Raw genomic sequence first — 25,818 nt, 5'->3', positions numbered from 1 at the left:
TTTTTGTCCACCAGCAGCAACACCCAGAGTTGGCACCCATGCTGTGTAGTGTCCCAGCCCCTGTGTTTCCCCTCCCTTCTTGCCAGCCCATTCACAGCCTCTTAGGATAGTAGGTTGTTGCCTATAAAAACTCACGTTTGGCTGAGCCATTTGTTCCCCATGGTGTCCCCTTGCCCCTCCTGCCCATTTTTAAGGTAGACGTAATAATCATACAGAGTTAAGGGCTGGAAGGAGGTAACACTTTAGTGTCCTCTGTAGGATAAGTACTAAAATCCACTTTATTTCCCCCTTTTGTCTCGCATCTGAAATTATTAGCAGTCAGAGTTGAACTAGCACTTCACATATCCCTTCATATTAGAAAGGCAGAAAGACCTTTTCTGGTAGTGGTCCCAGAAACAGTTTTATGGGTTTATTTGGAAATCGTTAGCATTCAGTATGAAATTTGGGGGGGGGGGACGACTTTGAGATGAGACCTGTGAAAAGGTCTCATTCTGTAGCAGTTGCTGTGTATATATTTACAACAGAGTGTTGTTACTGCCCAACTAAGGCTAATTTACAAATAGGCGTTGATATTTATTGCATTATGGAACAAAAAAGCTAACCTTAGTTACAAACGCATTTTGTTCCGTTTGTTTAAAACTGATTCAAGTGGTTGGTGATGTCTAAAAGTAACTTACACCTCACTTCACTCTCCTGTGCAGCCAGTAAGGATGCTATATTTTTTGGATGATGAAGTAGAAAGTAATTGTTGGGTAAATAAGTTTTTTCCTTTTGGTTTTTTTTGGGGGGGGGGTTAAGAAAAACATATCAACAAATTTGTGCTTAGAAATATAAATATTTGGGTTGGCAAATGAGCTGTCTCTTGCTAACTTAATCTTCTTTTCAGACATTTTTCATGTTGATTCTGTTTTCATTTTGCATCCAGATTTCATCGGTTTCTTGATGTAAGCAGTCACAAAGTAGAGAGGACAGTCGAAGGGTAAGCGTCTTATTTTATGATGTAGATTCATTCTGTAATTTTGAAGTATTTGTTTAATATGGCTGTGCTTTTGGTTTTGTTTTTAAATAGGATTTATGAAAAGCTGATTATACATTCAGAACTCAGTAAAGCTGCAAGTTGGAAAAGACTAACAGAAAAGTTTCTGAACTTGCCTCTTCCAAACACTGAAAAGACAAAAGTATGTAGAATGTAACTGTTTTTATCTTCTAGTTTGTTGCCATTATCCTGATGCTGGATATTTTGTAGCAATTTTATACTGAAACATATAAATTAATCACATTATTGTAAGATTACTGCTCTTTGAGGTGATGTTCCAAGGTATCATCTGTAGTTTTCATACTAGTTTTAAAACATGAACTGCTTGGGCATATATCACTAGGGTGTCTAGGCGTACTTTTAATCTTTAATATTACACGTAAGAGTCTCAGAGCCCAATATTCCATTCTGCATATGAACCTTTTTGAGATGCTAAGACAAAAAAAATCTACTCAAGTAAGGGAGCAGGATGCCAGATTTCAGATGGGAAAAGCCCTGTGTGAACTGTTGTTTAATGTTTTTAAATTTTGGCTCAAATGGATATCTAGCTGGAGCATATCTTAGTATTGTGGTTGCCTTCCTACTCAGAATATGTTCTTTCATCCCTGTGAATTTTACATGTGATGTAGGTGTATGAAGTTCCAGATCATCTTAGGGCATCTAATGGATTGAAACTGAATGCTTTCTCACTTTGAACACCTTCACCCTGGCCCCCAGCCACCTTGTGTGTGGTTGTTTTGAAGCTAGATTGTGATCTAATACTGAAGGCTTTTGTCACTTTAAAGTATAGGCACCCTGAACTAGCTGAGGCATACTGCATGTTGCTCAACTGTATAGTAAGTCTCTGCGTGATCTGTTCCTAACTGTTGCTCAAAATTTCGTTTTTCATTGAAGTGAACTTTTCTTTCGACTGGTTGAAGTTCCTCTGTATTGTAAAACTAGCATTGGCAATATGAATGCAGCTGTAGTCACTAAATCCCCTCTGGGAAGTTTCAGCCTATAAATGGTTTAAACTGTGTTTTGGTTTTACTTTGATACAGCAGTCTGTGTGCATAGGAATATTGCAGGGATTCTAAGTACTAATGACTAACCAGAGTTCTTATTACCTAGAAATTCAACTGAATGGAGTAGTAAGCAAAAATACCAGTACTAGCATTATACCAGAAAATAAAGTTGCATTTAGAATTTGCAGTCTCATGACTAGAAAGGGTTTGTGACTTGTTAGCAGATAAGTGAAGTTGGGGGTCTCTCTGCCTGGCTTAGTGGAGCTTGGGTATTACAAGTGTACAGCATATATTAGGATCTGTGACAAAATTTTCTTTGATCAATTACTATTGCAAAGTGCTGCAATATTGTAATACATAGCTGAGTGCAGTGCTGCTTTTATAATAATTTAGGTACGAGATTTGTTTTTAATAGAAGTGGATAATTTCCTTCTAGTCCCAAACAGCTTTTATCAGTTAATTTTAAATGAAGAAGATCAAAATATTCAGTATCTATATGATGGAATCCTCATCAGAGAGTACCGGCCATAAAGGACAAATGGTGTGTTAGTAATTTTGTGCAGTTTCACAGAAATATAAAATGGTAGTTCTAGAGTAAAACGTATATGAGGGTTTAAGGATGTATTCTTTTAAGCTGAAAGAATGCAAAGTGATGTGGTATCTAAACATTACAAGTTATGTGTAATTTAAGAGTTTTAGTTTACTTATATTTAGTTTGTATTGGAAAAATAAAATGAATTAGGGTGTCCATTATTTGAGCTAATCATGTGCATTCCTACATAGAATAATTCAATAGCAATTCTTACCTGTTTCCTAAATTCTTTAAAAAACATTTAGTTCATTTACTCATTTGCTGCTTTTGTTCTTTAAAGACAGATGCTCATTATGCCGTCCTGTCTCTTCTGCTATGCCTATCTGATTCTCCTTCCAATACCAACTATGTGGAAAAGCCAAGAGAGAAAGAAGTGGGTAAGGTGACTAGATTTTTACTTTTCAAGTGAAAAATACAAAGCCAAGTAACAATTTGCAAAGACCGCAGCTGTCCTTGCAGCCTTGGACCATGTTGGTTTAAACTTGTTTCCAGGACCTCTGCTAATTATCTTTTGTAAGTTTTGTCTTGTATACAATCTATCTTATCATATTTATTCAATTCTAGGATGACCACTTAAGCAAAAATTTTGTTTGGTATTATTTTTATAAATGGGTATACTGACAAACTGCAGGAATAACAGTAAGTTATACTGTTATATAAATTCAACATTAACTTCAGTTCAGGCTTAAGTCTAACCTGTATTAGGTTCTGTTGAGAACCTGGAGAGTACTGTGGCATTCTGGATCCCTCCCCACTGCTGCCCAGAGTCTTGCTTCATGTTGGGTCCATTGCTGAATGCTGTGTCCCTTGTCTTCGTAGCTGTGTCCCTCCCTGAAGCATGTAAGGTACCTGGCTGGTCCCTGCATGGTCCCTTCCCACTGTGTGCCTGGGCGCATGGTCAGTTCACAGTTCCTCCCCACAGCTTTTTGGCTGGCCCGTGCTGGGTTGCTCCAGGCTGCTGCCTCACTGGTGGGTGCTGAAGCAACTTGGTATATGCTGACCAGGATCTTTGCATGCAGCTGGCAATGATCCAGCAGGCACCAGCCAGGCATTGTCCCCACAGCATATAGGGTTTGTGGCCAGTGTGTTCTGAGCTGCTACCTGGCTAGCCGGTGCTGGAGTAATCCTAGCATGCATCGAAGGACCCAACCAGCCTGCCAGCACATGCTAAGTTGCTCTGGTACCTGCCAGCCAGGCAGCAGCTCAGAGTGACTCTGTATGTGCTTGTCAGTCTCCTCACATACAGCTGGGAATGATCCAGCTGGTGCCAGCCAGGAACTGTCCCCACAGCCCGAGGACTTTCTGGCCAGCATGTGCTGAGTCTCTCCAACACCTGCCAGCCAGGCAGCAGCTTAAAGTAACCCTACATGCTGAGGGGAGAATGCCTAGCCTGCATAAGCCCAGTCCCCCTCTGCTACGTGGCTGTGTGCTTCACTGTGCTGCTTCCTCACTTAACTTGCCATCCACTGCACATCTTCATATTTTCAGGCAAGTTGTATTCAATTCCAAGGCAAGGCTTAATTTCTTCCCCAACCCCCTTGCCTGCTCCCGTGTTGATTGTGGGGGGGAAAGTCTTGTCTTGTTACTTGTTTACTCAATTCTAAGTTGATCTGTAACATGCCACCGTGCCTTGTCCTTCTGTCTTATGTATTTAAGATACTCTGGCCATAGTGGATGGAGAAAGTTGGAATTAAGACTTTCCAAAAACAGCCTGTTTGGTAGTACCAGAAGTTGTTGTCATCTAATGGCTGTTTGTGTTGAGCACATCCATTTTCCGCTGGACAAATGTTGACATCGCTGACTACCATAACAGTTGATCCTGTTTGCAGCCTCATCAGAGAATCCAATGGCTGAATCAACATAGAGCCAGAAATATTGTCACTGGTGGAACCTCCAATTTAGGATTGATGCATTCCAGTAGAGTTGAAGGAAGTTTGAATTGCTGCTATATTTGTTGTGTGTGTAAATGGAGGACTTTGCTTTTTAACACCATTAATTTGACATATTACAGTAAGATTAAACTGAGTCAGAAGTAGAAATTTACCTAAAACTAATAACTTTTTATGTAAATCCACATGGAGTATTCATGCAAAGACTTGACACAATCCAATTTGTTTGTTATGCAATATTTTCCTTTTCACCCAATGTGCATTGAGGCTCCAGGAAGTAGAAGGGAGGGAGGTTTTCTGTTCTAACTAATCTGAACTTAACAGTACTTGCTGCCCAACTAAACTTAGCAGGAATTGTTTTTCCTTAGTTTCCTCTTGCAATTTTACTGTATATGCAACATCGGGTAGTATTATACAGTTTTTAAACCCATGCCTCTGACAAAAAGAAATGGTGGAAAGTTAGCAATGTTTAAATGGATCAGATATAAGGGGGATAAGGGGGAGAAATGGAAGTTACGAAGTGTATTTCCTGAAACTATCATAAATCTTTGTAGCATTTATTTACATTGCTGAGTAATGTAGGTGGAATGAATAGTGTTGTAGACTAAATTGAAGGAGACTTTTGTAGCTTTAAAATTTTTCTGTGAGTGGACTCTGCCCATTGTTAGCATTGGAGCACTTGCAGAGCAGTGTGGTTTATGTGATCAACCCATCCCAGGATTGTGAATGTAAAGAGATCAACTCAAAGAACTTCAGTAGCTTGCCTCTAATTCCAAATATTTGGTTAAAATATAGAAATAAGCATAGTATCAAATAAGCTTGTTATATGTTCTTTTTTTTTTCATGTTGAGGATAAAAATGAGGGTTTGTGCCCTTAAGTAAAAGACCTGATCCTGAAAAGACATGTAAGATTGCATATTTGTAACATTTCCATTGAAGTGTGAATGTTACTAGTTGAACTGAGTAAAGCTATTTACTCTTACAAGTCTTTTCAGGTTTAAGGCCTTGGAGACAAAAGACATAAAATTGGGCAGATAAGATAATGATGCATTAGGCTGTATACCATGCAAATATTTTTTTAAAACAGTTGAAAGAGCACCTCACAAGCAATATTATAGTTGGAGAAATGCTAAGTTAATAAGTTGCATCTAGATGTTCATCGGGGTGTGAAACTTGCTCCCCAACCATCACCCTCAATTGGATCTGTACCATGGGGTTTCTCAGAGGCTGTATCTGGACCCATCTCTGGCAGTGGGATGACTGACAGTGATGTAAACCAACCCCAAATTCTCAGCCTCTCCAAAGCAAAATCTTTAATAATGTGTTACTAGACCATTTTATACTCCAGTGAAACTTGTACAGGTTTCCTTTGCTTTATGCGAATCCTCTATGTGCATATTCACTCTTATGTGATAAACCTTTTTATATGAGAAATTTGTTATATACGAGGTAAATTCACTCTTATGCGATTGGTGTGGTGGAAACCCTCAGTCCACTACTTTGTGTGGTGCATTGTGGGAGTGATGCGCACCAAAATATAGTCTCTTGTGTGGATCTGTGCTCCTTGCTTCTCTGCGACGTGCGCTTCTGTAGTTGCCATCCCCATTAGGGTAACATTCACCGCCACCCTGTGCTTGTGTGTACTGTCTGCTGTTGGTGAGTACCAAAATTGTCTTGTAAAAGTGGTGGAAATGGGTCTGGGGGTCGGTACAGTCAAGGTCTTGGAACATATCCCTATTTCTTACATTGTAAAGTGAGTTCTCTTTATGCAAATTCAAATTTATGCACTTTTTTCCAGGAATGCATGTACAACATACAACAAGGGAAACACGTAGAACATTGCTAAACAGAGTACTATGAATAGAGGAAACAGATTTCCTCTTACTTTTTAACTAGATATTTTTAGCTTTAAAAATTTTTTATAAGAAGTTAGAATTCAGGGAGACTCAATAGTCTTGTGTCTGTTCCTTTTAGAAAAAGAAGAAGAATTTAACTGGGGAAAGTACTTGATGGAAGGGGAAGAAATTTATTTTGGTCCTGACATGAACTCACCAGTAAGTTGTCATATAATAACTCTATTTACAGTTGAGATGTGGTGAGGAAGGTCCTATTATCTGGGTCCCACTAGGCTGCAGCACTGCTTTTACTATGGCACACTTATAGACTTGGGTTCTTTGTCTGCAAGCCCTTTGTGCAAACAGAGTATCTTAACCTAAATGCCATAGATGCCTCAGGATCAGCACCAACTTCCAAGAAATCCCAGTAGGTTAAATGCAACCTCATTTAGAACTCCAGCTTTGTCAGCATTCTGGATGATGGCTAGCCTTACAGGTAAGTGTACAAATGTGCACACATCAAAGGCTTCCATAACACCATTGCCATTTACTTAATAGCATGAGAAATGCACATTTCTAGGTGAAAATAATATATCCTGCATACATTTCCCTTCCTCATCCCCCTCAGAACACATCTTAGGCTGGGATCAGGTTGACCCTTATCTGACCGTGGCTGGTCACTGCATTTAAATTGGCTACCCCTGTTACACAACCGTGCTTAAAGCCTCCTGCTTAAATTTTCCTGTATGTCTCTATGAGTTCTCTATAATTTCTCTGCAAATAGGCAAGATTAAAAAGGTCGTCTGGGCTTCAGCCAGCCCCTTGCCCAACCTGTTTCCACCTCAATAGATCGCTATTATTAAGATTTAACAATTGACAATCCTTGGGATAGAATGAATATGACAGGCCTAGTCAGCTGTGTTAGATGCACAATCACATAAAGGTATTAAAAATACCTTGCTTATAATACTTCATCATAAAAAAACATAATGTCATAATTCATGAATTGTAAATAGATTTCCCATATCAATGCAAGATAGATGATACCGATTCAGTAAAGCAAATAGTTTATGCTTGTTTGCATTGTAGGAGTCTGACACTCTGGAAAGACAGGTTTCTTCTCAAGCAGTGGAGGCCCAGGATATCCAGGAAATGGCATTTTAGATCAAGTTTAATGAGTTGATTGGCTCTGTGGATGTGGGAAGAACAGTGGATGTGACTTTAGCAAGGTGCTTGATATGTACAGTCTCCCAAAACATTCTCACAAGCAAGCTAAGGAAATACAGGTTGGGTGAATGGACTGGTGGATAGAAAACTGGCTTATTCATTGGACCTAAATGGCTAAATGTCAGAAGTCATGTGCCCCAGCCCGCTAACCATTTTCATTGCCCTCTCCTTGTCTAGCTCCAATTTATCCACATCTTTTCTGTAGTGGGGGGGCCCAAAACTGGGCTAAGTACTCCAGGTGTAGCTTCACCAGTGCTGAATAGAGGGGAAGAATCGCCTCCCTTGATCTGCTGGCAGTGCTCCTACTAATGCATCCCAGTATGCTGTTGGCCTTGGCAATAAGGGAACATTGTGCATCAGTTTGTTCCATACTAAGTGCATGACTTGGTACTATTGAACCTTGTGAGATTTATTTTGGTCTAATTCTCCAATTTGTCACGGTCTCTCTGAATCCTAACCCTACCCTCCAGTGTATCTACTACGTATACCAGCTTAGTGTCCTTTGCAAACTTGCTGAAGGTGGACTCTCTCATATCTTCCAGGTCATTGATGAAAATATTGAACAAAAATGGCCCCAGGACTGACCCCTGGAGCACTCCACTTGATACTGACTGCCACCTAAACATTGAGCCATTGACAGTAGCTTTCTGTCTGTCTTGTAGTCCCTCCAACCCATACTTCCTTAGTGTTGTCTGGGAGAATGTTGTGGGAACTCATATCAAAAGCCTTGCTAAAGTCAAGGTATATCACATATATCAGTTTATATATTACATATATCATGAAATTAAATAAGGACAAGTGCAAAGTCCTGCACTTAGGACAGAACAGACCCATGCAGTACTACAGGCTAGGGACCCACTGACTGAGTAGTGGCTCTGTAGAAAAAGACCTGGGTGTTACAGTGAACAATAAGCTGAATATGAGCCAACCATATGCCATTGTTGCACAGAAAGCTAGTGACATACTGAGGTGCGTTAGTAGGAACGCTGCAAGCAGATCTAGATTGAGGGAAGTAATTATCCCCCTGTATTCAGCACTGGTGGGTGAGGTCACATCTGGAGAAGTGTGTCCAGTTTTGGGCCTGCCACTACAGAAAGGATGTGGGCAAATTGCAGAGTTCAGCAAAGGACAAGTAAAATGGTTCGGGGCTTGGAGCACATGACTTCTGAGGAGAGGCTATGGGAACTGGGCTTTTTCAATCTGGGGAAGAGAAGATGGGAGATTTAATAGCAGCCTTCAACTGCCTGAACCTGCCTGAAGGCTGCTTGCAAAAAGGATGGACTGTTCTCAGTGGTGACAGAGAACTGAGCAAGGAGCAATGGTTTCAAATTGCCACAAGGGAAGTTTAGGTTAGATATTAGGAAAAACTTCTCACTAGGAGGGTAGTAAAGCACCAAAACCAGTAAAGACTACCCAGAGAGGTTTTGGAATCTCCATCCTTAGAGGTTTAAGACCCAGGTAGGCAAAGCTGTAGCTGGGATGATCTAGTTGAGGATGGTCCTGTTTTGATTAAGTGGTTGGACTAGATGACCTCCTAACTCCCTTTCCAACCCCAATTTTCTATGATTTTGTGTTAATAAACCTGTTAAAAAAAATCATACTGGTATACTTGAGACCTAGACCTAAGGTGCTGTTTGATTCCATGGCTGTGGAATGTTTTATAGAATCCTACAGCATGTGTTGAATTGTACTTTAAAAACCATGTATTCTATATATTTTAGATATATAGAAAGACAAGGCCCTGAGCTGTAAGAACTAAATTTTGATATTGTATATCAAATAACTTAAACCACATGGAACCAATATACAACTGCATTTTGTTTAAAAAAAAATGGTGAATGTAAACTAAGGATTTTCAGGGTTCCTCCTACTTTATCTTCTCCTTTTTAACAAAGCAACCAAGAAGAACCGGGCAGAAATCATTATATTGCACTAAAAATGTAGTTGGTGTTGTGCTTGATAGGATTGGTCAGAAGACAGTGAAGAGGAGGAAGACACTCAGCCTCTGAGCAGGGAAGATTCTGGCATTCAAGTAGACAGAACACCACAAGAAGAACAAGATCAGAACAAGAAAATGGTACCCAATGTCGCTTGGAAAGGTTTGTCTTTTAAAGTGTTCCTTCTTTTTGGGGGGTGGAGGATGGGGACTGCAGAATCTCATAACAAATGGATTGCTTATTACACTTACTTTATGTAGTAAACTGCCTTATTTATGGTCTTATAAACCTGCTACAGTATTAGAATTATAGTTGTTAAAGTAACACTGTTCTATTCAGCAGAGTGAAAACAGTAATGCTTGCATTTTCTGTGTAGCAAAGGCTTGTTTCAGTTTTCATTAAAGTAAATGGGGGATGGGGGGCAAAATTCTTCAACTTCCTCTTACTTAAGTGGGAGTATACACGCTCAAGGTGATCTAAAGACTAAATACATCAAATAAACATACAGAAAGGCATATAGTAGATTCTTGCTAATCTGAAACCCATATAAATGAACACTCAGTTTCTGTGCGCTCCCAATATGGTCACCAGAAACTCAAAGAAAGCAAATCCTTGTACACGTGCAGATTTTTATAGTAGGTTTTATGGCAATCTTATGTATTAATGGATTGTTTGGTAGTAATTTTTGTGTTTTGTTTTCCTCATTACTTAATTGGCTGCTCTGGTCACATTAGGAGAAAAGAGATGTTGTTAGCAGGGTTACCAACCCAAGAAGTTTTTATTGATATATATTTTTACTAGCATGTCTTTTACATAACGTCGCTGTCACCCCTTTGCCAGGACCTGAGCCAAGGCCAGATTAAGATTTACCTATTTAACACCAATCAAAATAAAAATGTTTGGCTGTCAGTAAAACGTTTGCAGATTTATCACTTGCAAAAAAATTTTTTTACATGGGAATCCTGCTTGACTGCAATAATGGTTTTACACTATGCTGTTTCACCCCAAAAGTCCCCTATTCAGCTCCATGCTCTGCTCCCAATGACCTCCTGCACCATGCTGCCAAGTGGTTCCAATACCCTATCTTGGCACTGACCCCTACGGAGACTCCCATGATCTGAGAAGCCCTGATGAGCTTCCTTCAGGAAGCTGTGCTCCTGCTCAGACACCAAGTGGTGCTGCTCTGTTTTGCTCTTACCTGTCCTTCCATTCTGCCTCCAATATCTTTCCAACAACACAGCTTCAATCCAGCTACAGTGGTGTAGTGTTTTTTATAGATAAATTCCTTCTTACAGGTTTTGCACACAGGCATTTTTAGCTTTTTTTTTTTTTTTTTTACAGTCTCTCCCTAAATTTATAGACAGTCTGTAAGGTATCTAATAAACATATGTATTATCCTGCTTTCTGCCTTACTTCAGATTAACATGCAGGGTTACCAACTAACTAAGTCATAGGTGCATAAGCTTTCATAAGTAGCAGTTTTATCAGATCCATCATAGTATCTGATGAGCATGGACCCTGGTTTTCTCTGATTTAAAAAAAAAATCACGAATTCTCTGATTAACCCTCCTCACACACACACAGTCTCTGATTAAACCCCACCCCCAAATCTGCAATTAAAATGAAATGCCCCAATGTATCTCTCTATAGATATAGGTATCAACTGAGCACAATGTTTTATTGAAAAATTTACTATTTAAAAGCAATTTGGAAGCCTACCAGTGCCTCAGTCACTATAATAAAATCAATTCTAAATGCCTATAAAGGTTGGTATTTGATTTTTGAGTTGTTTATCATGGAAAATCAGAACTTCTAGCTCACCCGAACACAGATCTAGGCCCCTTGCCCTCCACCCACAGCCTTCTGGCCCTGCTGGTGCTCCTGCCACCCTCCCCAGCCCTGCCAGAGGGGGGCCCCAGCTGCCAGGAGTACAGGGCCAGGGACCCAGGTCTGCAGCCCCCTGCCTCCAGCAGTAGCACCTGAGCCGTGGCTGCTGCCCATGGGCAGTGGGTACTGTGGCTGAGTGGAGCATGGAACCCAGCTCCCATTCCCCTGTGGGTGACACTGCTGGAGTGGAGCGAAGGGCGGGGGGAGCAGGTGTCAGCTGCCCACTTCACGCTTGGGCCCAGCAGGCAGGACCTGGTGCTGTAGGGCAGACCGGGGCTAGGTGGGGAAGCGTCTTGCTGCTGGAAGTGATGAGGTGCCCCCTGCCTGCCTGGCACAGCGAGGGGCACAACTCCACGCTGTCACCCCCACTGCTGCCAGGCGGTCAGGGGCACTTTGCCAGGGTGGTGCATGGCTTGCAGCAGCAAGGAGCTTCCCCATCTGGCCCCACTCTGTCCTGCCACACCAAGTCCTACCCGCTGGGCTGCAGAGGCCTTGGGGGGAGGGCAGCAGGGCATGGAGCCTGAGCCTGCAGTGAGTAGCCTGCATCCACCCCTGCCCTTTGCGCAGATCTGGGGGCCATGTGCCTCCTGTGCCCCCTGGGAGTGCATGCAACGGATGGGAGCCAGGCCCCAGACGAGTCCCCCGCAGCTCCATCCTGCTCCCTGCTGGGGCTCTGTGGCTTTGCATTCTGGCCACGGGCCCCAAGCCCTGCACACCACCCAGCTGGACAACAGCCACAGCCCTGCCTAACTCCTTCCCTGGAGGGCCTCAATTCTTCCCTCCTCTCTGACAGACTTACCTGTGGGAGCTGCTCTCCAGGCTGCCTGGCGGCCATGTGCATGTATATGCACATGACACCCCCTGCCTGACCACCCTGCCTTACAAGCAAAAGCTGAGGGACCTGGGACTCTTCAGTTTAAAAAAGAGAAGGCTGAGAGGAGACTTGGTAGCAGCTTACCACTACATCAGGGGAGTTCAGCAAGTGCTCGACAAACAGCTGTTTACCAGGGCACCCTTGGGGAAAACCAGGAGGAATGGCCATAAACTCGTAGAAGACTAGTTCAGGCTCAACAGTGGGCACCCTGACTGTGAAAAAGTTTTTCCTAGACTGTGGAATAAGCTCCCTCCAGAGGTGGTGTAGTCGCCTACCCTGGAAATCTTCAAGAAGAGACTGGATGGTCACCTTGCTGGGGTCTTTCCTGCCTAGTGCAAGGGGCTGAACCCAATGATTTTTCCAAGGTGCCTTCCACCTTACAGTCCATGAACTGTAACTTCCGTTCCCCCCCAGCCCCTTACAGGTTAGAAGTCTGCCAGCCTGCAGAGAGCTTTTTGCAGAAGTGCAAAATGCACACATTTTCTCCATTTTTAAAATGAAAAATCCACGTTTTTCTCAGGTAAAGGGGAAAATCTGCATCCCCCCCATTTTTCTGTGGGAAACAGAAAACCCCGATCCCTGCTGATGAGGTCGCTGCTTAAGTCACTGCTTACAGAAGCTTATACATCTCAGATTTATTTAGTCTAAGTTGCAGATCCATCCTGCTTTCTGTTTCACGTTAGGTGACGTCACTGGTATTTACCAGTTTTCTTTTGTAATTCATCTTTAGCATAATTATTGTATGCATTATTTTAATATTTTCCTAAAATAAAGGGTATTTCTTGATTTATTTTTAAGACGTGGCATCTGTGCGTATAAACTTAAGTGCACTTGTAATGACTGTTTTCTTCTGTAATAAAGTGTTAATAGCCACTTATTTGAATAAATCTATACTTCTAAAGCTAATAACGATTTTAAATTGTAGGCTCAGTGATTTATTTTCGTTTTAGTGTTTTCTGGTTTTTTTTAAAAAATCTCCTTACGTAAATAAAATCCCCAGCTAACTATCAAATATGTTTACCAGTGGGAGAGCCAGATGCACGCAGTTGGCTGGAACAGCATGTGGCACCACAGTACTGGACAGGAAGAGCTCCTCATTTTTCTCATAGTTTGCATTTACATTCCAACTTGGCTGCTGTCTGGTGAGGAAATAATGTTTGCCGTATATTCACCACCGAAATAGCATAACTGAGCTGTAGTGCTGATAAAGTGTGTGGAAGGAACAGAAGGGGTTTTTGTTTACTTTTTCCAAAACCTCAGTATGCTTTACTGATTGAATTTTTAAAAAATGGAAATGAAATGGAAATTAGTAAAATAAACCAGTATTATAAATTTACATAGTTGTTGTTAGGATTTTTTTTTTAATTTTATTATAAATTCTTACTATGCTAATCTATCATTGTTAGTTTACTGCTTTGTTTGTTTCTTAGATGTATATGCTGCCTTTTCCCAAAAAAGGCTTGGGGGTGGCACATTAGATCCTGACCTTAATGAGGAGGGGACAGGAAAAGACAGTGACATGAATAAAGTGATTAAAGCCCCTGGCCATTTCTGCCCTCTGCTGCAGCTTACTCTGAAGCAGCTCTGGCCATACCCAGGCAGCAACAGCAGTGGCTGGGTTAGTGTTGGAGCTAGAGCTGCAGTAGCTCCCCTGCCCTGTGCAGTCTACCCTATCTGCCCATGGTAAATGGAAAGAAAAACCTTGTCCTGGATTTGAGTGTCGTATTTACTCACTTCTCCAGAAAAGGACCGGGGGGTTACAGTGGACAATAAGATGGATGCGAGTCAGCAGTGTGCCTCTGTTGCCAAGAAAGCTAGTGGCATACTGGGCTGCATTAGTAGGATTTCGCTAGTAGATCAAGCAAAGTAATTATTAGAGGTACACAAATATATTGGTGCTATATTGAATCGGTACTAATAAAAGGAAAATTAACATTATTGGGGCTTTTTTTGGCCAGTGTAGCCAATAATGTACCAATAAATATAATGTGTCTTCTGGCTGGGACCCTGGACACCACGTGCATGTGAACAGCTGCAGCATGCATGTGGCCAGGAATGTAGCCAGGCAGTGTAAATAGCAGCTCCCTGCAGGTAAGTCTGGAGGAGAAGGGGCAAGGCGGGGAAGATCAGGGCCCCCACAGGGAGGGAGGGAGTGGGGCAGGGAGCCAGGGTAACAAGTGGCCATGGGTGTCTTGTGCGGGGTGGGGGGAGCTTCCTGCTGCTGTGTGCACCCCTAGGGGAAGCATGGGGGGCATGAGCTCCCTCAGATTTCTGCATGGGGCAAGGGCAGAAGGGCGCTGATTTGATGAGCTTTAGTTCAAGTGCCTCTGCCTCCATTTTTTAGCACCAGGATGCTGATCCCCTGAATGAGCCACCCACAGCTCCATCCTGCTTCCTGCTTCTAGGGTCCCATTCACAACCCTGCCTGGGCAGTGCCCCCGGCCCCTGCCCCACTCCCTCCCTCACCATGGGGTCCTCAGTCTTCCTTCCCACGCCCCCCCTTCCCCTCCACAGACTTACCTGCACTAAGCTGCTGTCCATGATGTCCGACTGCATTCCTGTAAATCAGTTATTGGATCAGTGTCAGCCAATATACCTGCTGAATAATTGGCTGTTGGTATTGGCCAAGAAAATCTTTATCAGTGCACCTCTAGTAATTATTCTGGGAAATAAGTTATGGAAGAATTCAGCAAAAGATTACTGCTTGATTCTTGTTTAAAATCATTGTGGTTTTTGGCTCTTTAAATTCATAATACTTCTTAATTTTTTTTTTTGTAGGGAGCAGCACTTGTACAGCAGTGATCCATTATACATGCCAGAAGAAAGATCTCTAGTTACTGAAACGCATGTTATACGGGAAACCCTTTGGTAAGTAGAATTTCAAAGATACCTGTTTTTCAACTTGAGTATTCCATTGATGGAAGAATCTCTTATTCTAACCTAACAATGTTATAGGAGAGAGATTTATGGTTGGATTTCAATTTTAGAAAAAGGACCTTACTAAATTTGTTTAGTTGATATATCATCATCATCAGTAATAATTGCAAAAGCTGTGTGTTTTTAAAGATTGATTTAGAAGCCAGAAAACAACCCAGTTTACCCTGTCATTTCATGTATTGCAATACTAATAACAACAAAATTTAAAAATATAAAATTCTGAATGTACAAACATTTTATCTATCAGGTAAGATGTCTTTGTTTCTCTCACTATAAAATAATTTTGAGCTTAATTCAGAAGATGCGTTTAGGTGGGAGGAAAACTCTAGAAGAAAGACTGGAGGCTGAGATTGAAGCTGAGAAATAAATTGTCAAAGATCTTCACTTGCTGGGTTATATTGCATCCTTTCTGTCAGTTGTATGTTATCATGTACCCTTCAACTAAGGTTCACCTAACGGTTGCAGATTTCAGTTGGCTTCCAAAACGCAATACAAGATATAGTCTTTTATGCCTAGCTATATGGGCTCCCTTTTCACTCTTGTCACTGCCCTTGTCACTGCTGTGTCTTGCCACAGCAGTCACAGTCCAGTTGGGTTCTTTATAACACATTTCAAGTATGGTTAAGGGGCTATATCTTTAGAACTTGCCTTCACCAGTCTATGAGGAGCGAGTGCGTTAGTTAAGCTTCAGATAAAAAGTCAAGGCTTGTTCGTCCAGGTCTTTCTTCTCATTTTCAGTATTCAAATATTAAACATTCCTGTAACACTTCAATAATAATAACAATTCTAACATAGGTTATATTTTTGCCAGAAATATTTTGGTGTTGTCCCACTTTTCTTTTGTGCTAAGGTCCATAGATCTGTGTACAAAGCATTTCCAAGGCATAAGATGGTGGTGGCAGAATCAGACCTGATGGTTTCTTTCAGCAGAGGAATGACCTACCTGCTGAAGTCTTTTATGACCTGATAGAGGTTGATAGGTTGGCTTGCTGTTCCCATATTTAGGAAAATTTCCAGACTTTTATTTCAGTTTTTAGACTTAATTTGTATAACTTCCCAGCTGTATGACGGGGCTGCATTTGCTTTTTATTGTCTTTCAATTCCACTTAACCCTTTTGAGGTGTTTGCAGTGACTGTTTCTTTTACAGACCTCAGCGAGAGAACTAGGCCAAAAAAACTAGAGTAAAAGCAATAGTCTGGGTCTCCTGATCCCCTGTTTAAGTGTCTTGAGGAGCTTGGCAAGCTCTGTTGATAGAATGCAGCCTCTCTTTCAGTACGGTTTGAATATTGTCACTGATTGCCATTTTTCCCAAGCAGAAAAGAAGCCAAGCAAGATGGGAAAGGCCAGCTCTTCCTAGCAAGATGTCTTGGTGGGATTGTGAATTTTTTGTGAAATTACACTTAAGTGTGCAGTTGCTATAAATATGTAAACTGTAACTAATTGCATGCTTTCTCATGCACCCTACAAAGATGTAATAACAGAAAAAGGGATTTCTTGTCTCGCCTTAAAATACTGGAAATACATCAGGTTGTTGTTCTGATGTGTCGTCATTAATCTCCATTCCCTAACTGCTGGATTCTTATTCACCATGCCTTAATACCCAGGTGGTTTCTGGTCTCTTGCAGATTTTAGTGGCCCACCACTATCTCAGCTTTTGTCTCAAATGCAGATAGGCATCATCTCAGTTCCCTCTTGTAAGCATTTAGAATTCTTGAGTAACCTAAGGCTAATGGAAATAAGCAAGTATGAACTGTCATCTGACACTAAGTGGTTCCACATGCTATCATAAACTGCTGACCTGAGTGAACAGTATTACAGGTTCCTTTCAACTTAAAAATTGCACGGCTTTAAGAATTTTTGGGGGGAGGGAGGAAGAGGGTAGGAAATACTCCTTCACTGCTAGCATATAGTTCTTGGAATCAGGCACCCAGACAAATGGGTTCCTAAATATTTCTAGGGGTATGTTGGGAAATATTATGAAAACTGAATTTGTCCAGAGTCATCAAAAAGTGATTTACTGTCCTGATTCTGGCTAGATGTCATGGGAAAGAATACGGGTCATATGGCACTAATAAACTGCAACAGGAAAATACCTGTATGTAAGTGTTACCTAGAACAAGTGCATGGTTATTAGCTGCTGTTCTAGCCTTGGGGTTATCTATGGTTCTTTAAACCAGTCCTTCCTGCAGTAATACTCTTCAGTTGGTGTCCAGTTCTCTCAATTCAGGAGCAAAAGGGCAGTAGTCAGGCAGGGCTGCCATTTGTATTGATTAAATGGGTCTATGACCATGATCCGTAGCCTGTGAAACTGGAAGAATTTTGGGAACAATATAATCTGGGATTGGAAGAGAGGGCCCCCATGTGAAGGATCTAAATATGTTTCTTACTTGTTTTCAAGGCATTTTTGCCATCTCCAGACAGTCATTTAACAGAAAGATGGCAGCATTTTCCTTTTCTTACTTTTGATCTTCTGAATGCTCTAAGAATCTTTGTCCAGGATCCTATTAGCAATAATACTGGCTTTTGGGAAAAAGGTGATAAACTTTTGCATTTCCTGGACAGTGTTTTTCTGATCAGGTTTTTATACAGAGAGTAGGCTGAAACAAAACATTGAGTGATCAAAATACGCATTTGCCCCAGAAACAAGAAACTCCTCATGTTACCAAGGAAATAAGTCATAGTCCTGATATGTATTGTTAGTACGAAGTGTCTCCTCAAAAGAAAGATTTTTGAACTGCAAGTATAGCATAGTTTCCTCAACAGGGCTTTGTCTGGGACATATAAAGAAAGACCTACGAAGAAGGTCAAATTGTGAGGATAAATTTATTTTCAATATGTTAGAGAGAAATAAATTTTGTGTAAATCCTAGCACTGAATCCTACCTAGAACAGCATCTCAGCTGTCATGGCATTCATTCCCTGAATAAGAAATAACATTCCCTCAGTAAAGCAAAAGAGTGTAGGTCTTCAGGATATTGGCAGTCTTGGGGTAGAGTACTTGCATCTCAGCATTGAGCTCTGATTGTTAGCCACTTGTTCGCCAAATTGTACGTCTTTTATCATCCAATCTTAGCAGATACTATTTCTTTTTTTGCAGAAGTGCTCTCATTAACCTATGCCCAGGAGAAGATGAATTAATTATAGATAGTGTTCCTTGGTTTGGATGTAAACTTTGAAAGAGTGAACCTGCTTCCCACCTTGAGGGAACACTGCTTTGAAAACATAGCAGTCTATGAACCTAGCAGTAGAGGCTGACATCCAGGAATTTGGCATTGTCATAACTAGTTGAAATTTACCATCTTCTGCATTAAGAGAACCTTCCTGTTTCTTCTCCCAGATGTATTTAATATTATCTCTAATTTAGGAAAGTAGATTTGAATTGCCCTTTTTGAAAGTTATTGCAGCTGGAAGGAACCTCAGGAAGTGGAATATTTCTGCAATTAATAGGCTTGCATCTGCAATATTAGGTCATTTTATTGGATCCTTGGACTGTTATTATTCAAAGGATTTTAAGAATCGCAAGTGAGCACAGTAAATTATGTAAGGAGAGGGGTCTAGCATTATATAATAGCAATGAACATGAGCCACCAATGCGATGCCATAGCTGGCAGAGCCAATCAAACACTGGCATACCTCTACCAAGGCATCTCAAGCAAGGCTAAGGATGTCATCTTCCTGCTCTGTTTGACCTTGGTGAGCATGCAGCTGGAGTAATGCATCCAGTTCTGGGTGCCGCACTTCAGAAAGGATGTGGAGAAGCTCGAGAGTCCAGGGGTGTCTGGTGCCTCCTGAGTAAGGGTGGCACGTGCCCCCCCTGACACCAGTCAGTGACTGGGTGGGTCCCCTGATGGCCGATCCCATGGTAGCTTCCAGAAGTGGCGCAGTCACTTTCGCTGGCGGCCCTGCTCCCTGGCTGGTGCTCCTGCCTACCCCCCTGCCTGCCGGCTAAAAGGGAGCATGGCCTGGCAGGGGGTGCATGTGCACCCTCCACATGTCACTCCTGAGAGTGTTCAAAGGAGGACCACTCACATATTTAGAGGCCTAGAGAGCAGGTCAAGTGAGGAGAGGCTGAAAGACTTGGGACTGTTCAGCCTGGACAAATGAAGACTCAAAGGGGACTTGGTGGGAGCCTGTAAGTGTATCAGGGTGTACATCAGGGCATGGGGAAGCATCTGTTCATCAAGGCCCCCCCATGGAAGGACAAGAAACAGTGCACACAAACTGATTGAAGATCGCTTCAGACTGGACAGAAGGAAAAACTTCTTTACAAGTCGAGTGCTGAGGGTTTGGAACCAGCTCCCCCCCAAAGGTGATGGTCACTCACCCTGGCGATCTTAAAAGAGCATCTTGATGCCCACCTTGCTGGGGTCATCTGACCTCAGCAGTCTTTCCTGCTTGTGATGGGGGGTCATCCCAGGGCCAAGACCTCACATTGGTCTGCCCTCCTGTCTACATGGGGCAGTCTGTCCAGTCTCTTCTGCCACAACTTGCTCTTTTCATAAATTGGTGTTTGAAGTGGGATGCTTCCCCTTTTTATGCCTTGATGCCGAGGGGTGCTATCCGTAGCTCCATACTGTCCCTACACCATGGCCCATGCCTCGCAGATGGCCTCCAGTTTACTGTTACAGCTCCGGCCTGAGGCTAGGCCAGACTCGGTCCACTGTTGGGCCTCTCGCACACTACCCTATTTGGGGTCACATTCATACCACCCCCCTCATTGGGGCCTCTTTCACTCCGCCTTCTCTCGCTGGGCCTCTTGTATGCTGCCCCTCATTGGGCCACATTCGCTCTGCCCTGCTTCCTTGACTGGCTCCCATAGGCCATCAGGCTTGCCTGCTCTCTCTCCTTGGCTGGCCAGTGTGCAGCCTTTTGGACTTCTCCCGTGACCCTCATCTGGATGGTGACCAGCCAGTTCACCAAACAATGGCCTGACTGCCCCTAGCCGCTCACCGGGTGGCTTTCTCCAATTGACATGCTTGTGGGGGTTGGCCCGTGAGCTGTCCTTCTGGCCATCCTTCAGCCCTGCTCAGCACAGCCCTGGTGTAGCCCTTCAGACTGGCCTTCAGTCCTACTGTGCACCTTTCTTACACGTAGCCCTTCAGGTCATAAAGACACACCCTACTCTGTGTGGGCCCTACCTGTTCTATTGCCTCCTCTCTGGGGCCACACTCCTGCTCACTCCCTCTAGGCCAAACAGCTGCTCCCTCCCTAGGACCTCTAGGGCAGAGGTGGGCAAAATACGGCCCACGGACCAGATTCAGACCCTGAGGCCATTCTATCTGGCCTGCGGGGCCCCTAAAAAATATAGAAAATTAATATTTCTCTGCCCTTGGTTCCTGTCAAAAATGACAGGACCCAGGGGAAGTCCAGTGGGCTCCAACAACAACGCCTGGGGCTTCTGGCCTGGGAGCATGTGGCTTCCTGGTGCTGGAACCACTGGTAAGTGTTGTGGGGAGAAGGGTATGGGGGGACCCCAGGCAGGGAAGGAGCATGGGGAGGGGGAGGGGGAGGCAGGGGAAATAGCCCCTTCCCCACCCTGTGGCTGGTGCCCTGTGCTGCAGCTGCTCGCAGCCCACATGGGGCTGCCTGTGCCTGCTCCAGACAGCCCTGTGTGGGCTGCGAGCAGCTGGAGCAGGGAGCGCCAGCCGGGGAAGGGGCCACTTTCACCCCCCGCACTCAGCTTTTCCCTGGGCTCCTTCCCTGTGCAGAGAAAAGCGGCCCCTCGCCCACCCCATGGCTGGCAGTATGCCAGTAGCATATGCAGCCCCTTGCCCACCCCATGCTGCTTTTCCCTCCTCCCTGCGCTCAGCACCACCTTGTAACCTGGCCCCGCTGCCAGGCTGGTGCAGTTTCAAGTCATGTCTAGGACTGGGAGCCTCCTGCCATCCCTGTAGCTCTGGCCCTTACCTCCAAGATGTTCCTGAGCAGCAACTCAGCTGAAAGTTGTCTTGTCAGCTGCTTATAGCAAACTGCTGTCTCAGCCCTGTGAGCCTGAATCTAATCAGGGTTGAGCCACCCCTGCCAGCTGCCTGCTTCTAGCCTTCGATTGGCAGGCACCCAAAGTGTCCTGCCACACTGCTCAAGTGCAGGGGGGGTTGGACCCAATGATCTGTAAGGACCCCTCCAGCCCCTAACATCTGTGAAACTATGAATCTGTTTTTAACATGTTAAAATTGTCTGGTTTTTTTTTTTTTTTTCTTTTTCAGGCTACTTTCAGGAGTGAAAAAGCTCTTTATATTTCAGCTGAATGAGGGAAAGGTGACTGTGAGAAATGACATTATCGTAACTCATTTGACCCACGTAAGTTGTGTTGATCAGCTAAGGTTCATTTTATTCCATAGTAATTCAGTGTGTTCTTTAGAAGGGTTGAATATTTAGGGGAAAGGAAATTTAAACTTCCAGTAGAAAAACAAGTTTCCATAACAGTTCTTAATTTAAGCAAATAATTTTGATTTAGATTTATTAATAAAATTGAGGGATGCTTACCATGTTACAAGATTATCACAGAAGGTAAAAGTGGAAGTTGTTTTCAGGTTGTTTAAAAATTACTCTTTGTTAAATTATTTTGAAAAATTGTGTTTTGCAGAACTGCTTAAGGTCAGTGTTGGAGCAAATAGCTGCATATGGGCAAGTTGTGTTTCGGCTGCAGAAGTTTATTGATGAAGTGATGGGACACAGTTCAGAAAACCTTACGCATGGGACCCTTTCCACTCCCAAGAAGACAACAGACGCCCCATTTAGAACCTACCAAGCTTTTATGTGGGCCCTGTACAAGTACTTTATTAGCTTCAAAGAAGAACTTACTGAAATTGAAAAAAGCATAATCAATAAAGGTACAGTATAAAGGAAATGTTATAAGGGCTAACACAAATATGGGAATTAAGCTACTGTGCACATTTTAAGTTGAAGGTAGTTGCATTTAAAATGTATAGCCTTTAAAAACTTTATGTAACTTAAAATTGACCTAAAATCTTCTCCTTGTACGATTTGCTTTTTTCCTAGATAAAACAATCACTCTTTCAATAGTAATAGATAAACTATCACCACGACTGGCTCAGCTTAAGGTACTTCACAAAGTTTTCAGCACAGGAGTAGCAGAAGTACCACCTGATACTCCAAATGTTCTAAGAGCATCTCATCTGCTTAATACACTTTACAAAGCCATTCTTGAATATGACAGTGTTGGAGAAGCATCTGAGCAAACAGTATGTATAACCTAATTTCCCCAAAAAACTACCTATGTAGTACCAGAGGTATTTTGATTAAGGTTTTGTGGTGCATTGGCTGAATACACCAGCCTTCCATCTCCGACTTTTTTTATAAAGTCTGTTAAGGCTACACACAAAGGCATGAACTGATTCTTATCATCCATTTCCATTGTGACTCCTATAGTTTCTGCTCAAAAAATACTTACAGTACAGTTTGTGTGTATTTGTTTTCAGACTAAAATGCATTCACAAAGTAATAAGACTGCATGCACTTTGTCTGCTGGACTTAAGCTGATGTTGCTGTAGTTTAACGTTCTATTCAGACATGCTATTTAAAAAAAAATCATACTGAGGCATTACATTTAAAAATGTTTATACAATTTCCTGGGTTTGCTTCTTTGCAGTATCTTGTCCTTTTTATGTGGGGAAAATTATCTTTTTAATATAATACTTTGTCCATTGTTCTACCACAACTGTTGCTTGCTTCTTATTTCAGGTGTCCCTCTTATTCTCTCTCTGGGTTGAAACAGTAAGACCGTATTTACAGACAGTGGATGAGTGGATAGTCCATGGTAACTTATTTGATCCTGCCAAAGAATTTATTATTCAGAGGTAAGGGTGGTGATACTACATTTTAATCCTTTTTTATTGTACAGTTATTTGCAATAAATGAATCTAGAATTAGTAGATTTTTGCATTTATAGGTGGTTAATAGATTTTTTCCATTATGCAGCTTTACTCAAACTTTCTCCTAGTGTACAAAAAGTAAGGACAGTTGTTTTGAAAAGCCTGTTGCATGAAGTAAGGAAGTATCCTTTTTTGTTATGATGTGTTTACTGTTGAAAACAATTAATAGCTGACCATCAGAATTGTTACCAGACTCTTCAATATCCTTATTGAGGCTATTTCAGATGTCTTCCTTCAGTGCTTCTGATACTGCAGGATTAAAAGTATAGTTGCAGCTTCTTTAGACATTCCTGAGCAAGCTTTAAACTTGGGTCCTGATAACAGGATAGTCAATGGTATCATGGGAAAATCCACATGAGATTTTAGGTAAATACCTCAGCCCGGGGTGGCTTAGCATATATGCTCTGCCATTGCTACACTGGTATCAGTGGTCAGATTGCAGCTCAAGCTTACTTCACCTTTGGGGTGAATTGTAGATGTACTCAAAGATTTTCAATTAAAAAGGGCTCTCTCCTTGCTTGAGATTTGTTAACATATTTATAATATGTTTATAATAACAGATAACAAATAAGATATTGTAACTATAGACTGTGCATTTAACTTCTTACACAAATCATTTTAACTATTTTTACTGGAAAGTGCTAAGGCAGAAGTTACAAAAGTATTATTGGGCATTGGTCAGGTATTAAATTTTAAGCTACTGCAAAAAATTACCAAGTTTTGTCGTATTCAATTTTGCTATAGTTACTTGTGTTAAGACTTTATATTATGATTTTTTTTCATATTTTTTTCAATAATTCTAACGTTATACTATTAAATCTTCGTAGTTATTGAAGATCCATGGATAAATTCTTGGATAAACTCTATCTTAAGTGCACTGTCTAGTTACCAATACTTCTCCTGGACTTCAGTTAGACGTACAAGAGATCAAAACTAGCATGATGATCAGGGATCCTGGTTTTTTCCGATTTAAAAAAAAAAATCCCCCATTTTCAGATTTAAAAAAGTAACCCAAAATGCACATTTTTCCACGATTAAAATGAAACGCCACTGATTATATTAGTAGTGTTTCATTTTAATCACAGAAAAATGTGCATTTTGGATTACTTTTTTAATCTGAAGATTGGGGCTTTTTTAGCAGAAAAACCAGGATCCCTGGTGATAAGTGAAGTAATAACTTTGGGTGTGGTATCAGAAGTGCTTTTTTATGCCAAATCAAAAATGAAATATAAAAGAAAGATGGTTATGTTGCTTAGCAAGGAAGCCTTATCTCTTTTTTTTTTTTAAAAGATAACATATACTTTTTTTTTCCCCTCCTTTCAGAAACAAAAATGTCCCAGTTAACCATAGAGATTTTTGGTATGCTACTTACACACTATATAGTGTGTCAGAAAAGACAGAAAATGAAGAGAAAATGAGTGATAATGCCAGCGCCAGTTCCGGCAGTGATCAAGCTCCCTCAAGCAGGCAGCACACCATGGTTTCCTTTCTAAAACCAGTTCTAAAACAAATCATCATGGCTGGAAAATCCATGCAGCTGTTAAAGAACCTACAGTGCAAAGATGGTTCTCCACAGCAAACTGCATCAAGAGGTGAAAATGACAGTTGTGTGAAATACCATTCCCTAAAGTCTCTAATAGCATATGCGTAGTTAGTGTATTGAGTATGTGGATATGTCATAACTGTATCATTCCAAATGATCATTGATTGGGAACTGATTCATAGTTATAATAAAAGTCAGGGTATGGATGTGTACATTGCCCTAGCATTCTAAGGAAAACGGTCATCTTTGAAGCACTGATGTGCTGTGGCTGTGATGCCAGGGTGTAGAAGTGACCACCCAGCCCAGTATGCCATGCACTTAAGGGGGTGGAGGAGGAGTTGCACCCACTTTTTTGGAATGTGGCTGGGGTGTCCTCCCTCTTCTGCTCCCAGCTCACCTAAGCGTGAGTTCAGTAACCTGAAGTTGACCAAAATCATTTGCGGTGTGTTTCCCTGATTTGGGGTGCCTAGGAGGGGGGCAGGTGGGAGTACTTGGTACTTGGACTCATAGTTTTGGGTTCTCAGGGGCAGGTGGGAGCATGATAAGGAACCGTGATGAAGTAGGTAATGATGACACTCGTTCAGTAAAAGCTAAAGGAGAGCTTATAGATAAAGTGCTAAAAAAAAAAAAGGGGGAAAAGTTGGGAGTGATGGTGGAGAGAATAGAATTCTGGCCTCGTATCAGAGCAGCCAGTTTGCATTGTGGGATGCTTGGAGGACTGACCCTCGTAATAGTACACTTGGTGTCCACATGTAATATTGACACAACTCAAAGCAGTTAACCAGCTCAAAATAATACTTGATTTTTTTTTTCCAGGTACACTTCTGAACGATTCCTGGCAGCTTTTGAAACTATTTTTAATAGGCTTGACTGTCTGTCTGCTTCACAATTTAAACATACATCCATATCCTGAGTGTCTCTACTAGTCCCTTTTTAGGAATAGAGAACTTTCCTGACCATGTTTGCATTTGTGGTTTGTAACTTCCTTTGTAGTTTGAACATCATCATCTATTCTAAGATTTTTGATGTAGTCAATCAGAACAAGGTTAGGATTTATGTTTCCACTTAAAATAGGTTTTTTGGGAGTGTTTTGGTTTTGCTACTTTATTTTAATGTAGTTTTTGTTTTAAAGTTTTAACTAAGTTTTTTTTTTTTTTTTTTT

The 25,818-nt window shown here is 41.9% G+C and overlaps 1 protein-coding gene across 1 annotated transcript in view; it reads left to right on the top strand.

Annotated features, from left to right (window-relative positions):
• The window catches only part of TUBGCP5 (tubulin gamma complex associated protein 5), a 46,568-nt gene that overhangs the window by 6,064 nt on the left and 14,686 nt on the right, over positions 1-25,818 (top strand). Inside the window, exons 2-13 of the mRNA XM_019524998.1 lie at positions 926-979; positions 1,070-1,178; positions 2,913-3,009; positions 6,496-6,575; positions 9,547-9,682; positions 13,306-13,423; positions 15,060-15,149; positions 21,425-21,518; positions 21,805-22,051; positions 22,221-22,423; positions 22,923-23,038; positions 24,437-24,705. Coding sequence (XP_019380543.1) covers positions 926-979; positions 1,070-1,178; positions 2,913-3,009; positions 6,496-6,575; positions 9,547-9,682; positions 13,306-13,423; positions 15,060-15,149; positions 21,425-21,518; positions 21,805-22,051; positions 22,221-22,423; positions 22,923-23,038; positions 24,437-24,705 — 1,613 coding nt within the window. The remainder of the gene's footprint in view (positions 1-925; positions 980-1,069; positions 1,179-2,912; positions 3,010-6,495; positions 6,576-9,546; positions 9,683-13,305; positions 13,424-15,059; positions 15,150-21,424; positions 21,519-21,804; positions 22,052-22,220; positions 22,424-22,922; positions 23,039-24,436; positions 24,706-25,818) is intronic.

Source organism: Gavialis gangeticus, unplaced genomic scaffold (assembly GCF_001723915.1).
Source record: "Gavialis gangeticus isolate Ggan-Ray unplaced genomic scaffold, GavGan_comp1, whole genome shotgun sequence".
Classification (NCBI taxonomy): Eukaryota; Metazoa; Chordata; order Crocodylia; family Gavialidae; genus Gavialis; species Gavialis gangeticus.
Note: the sequence above shows the minus strand (reverse complement) of the source record. Positions and strands in the feature narration are given on the sequence as shown.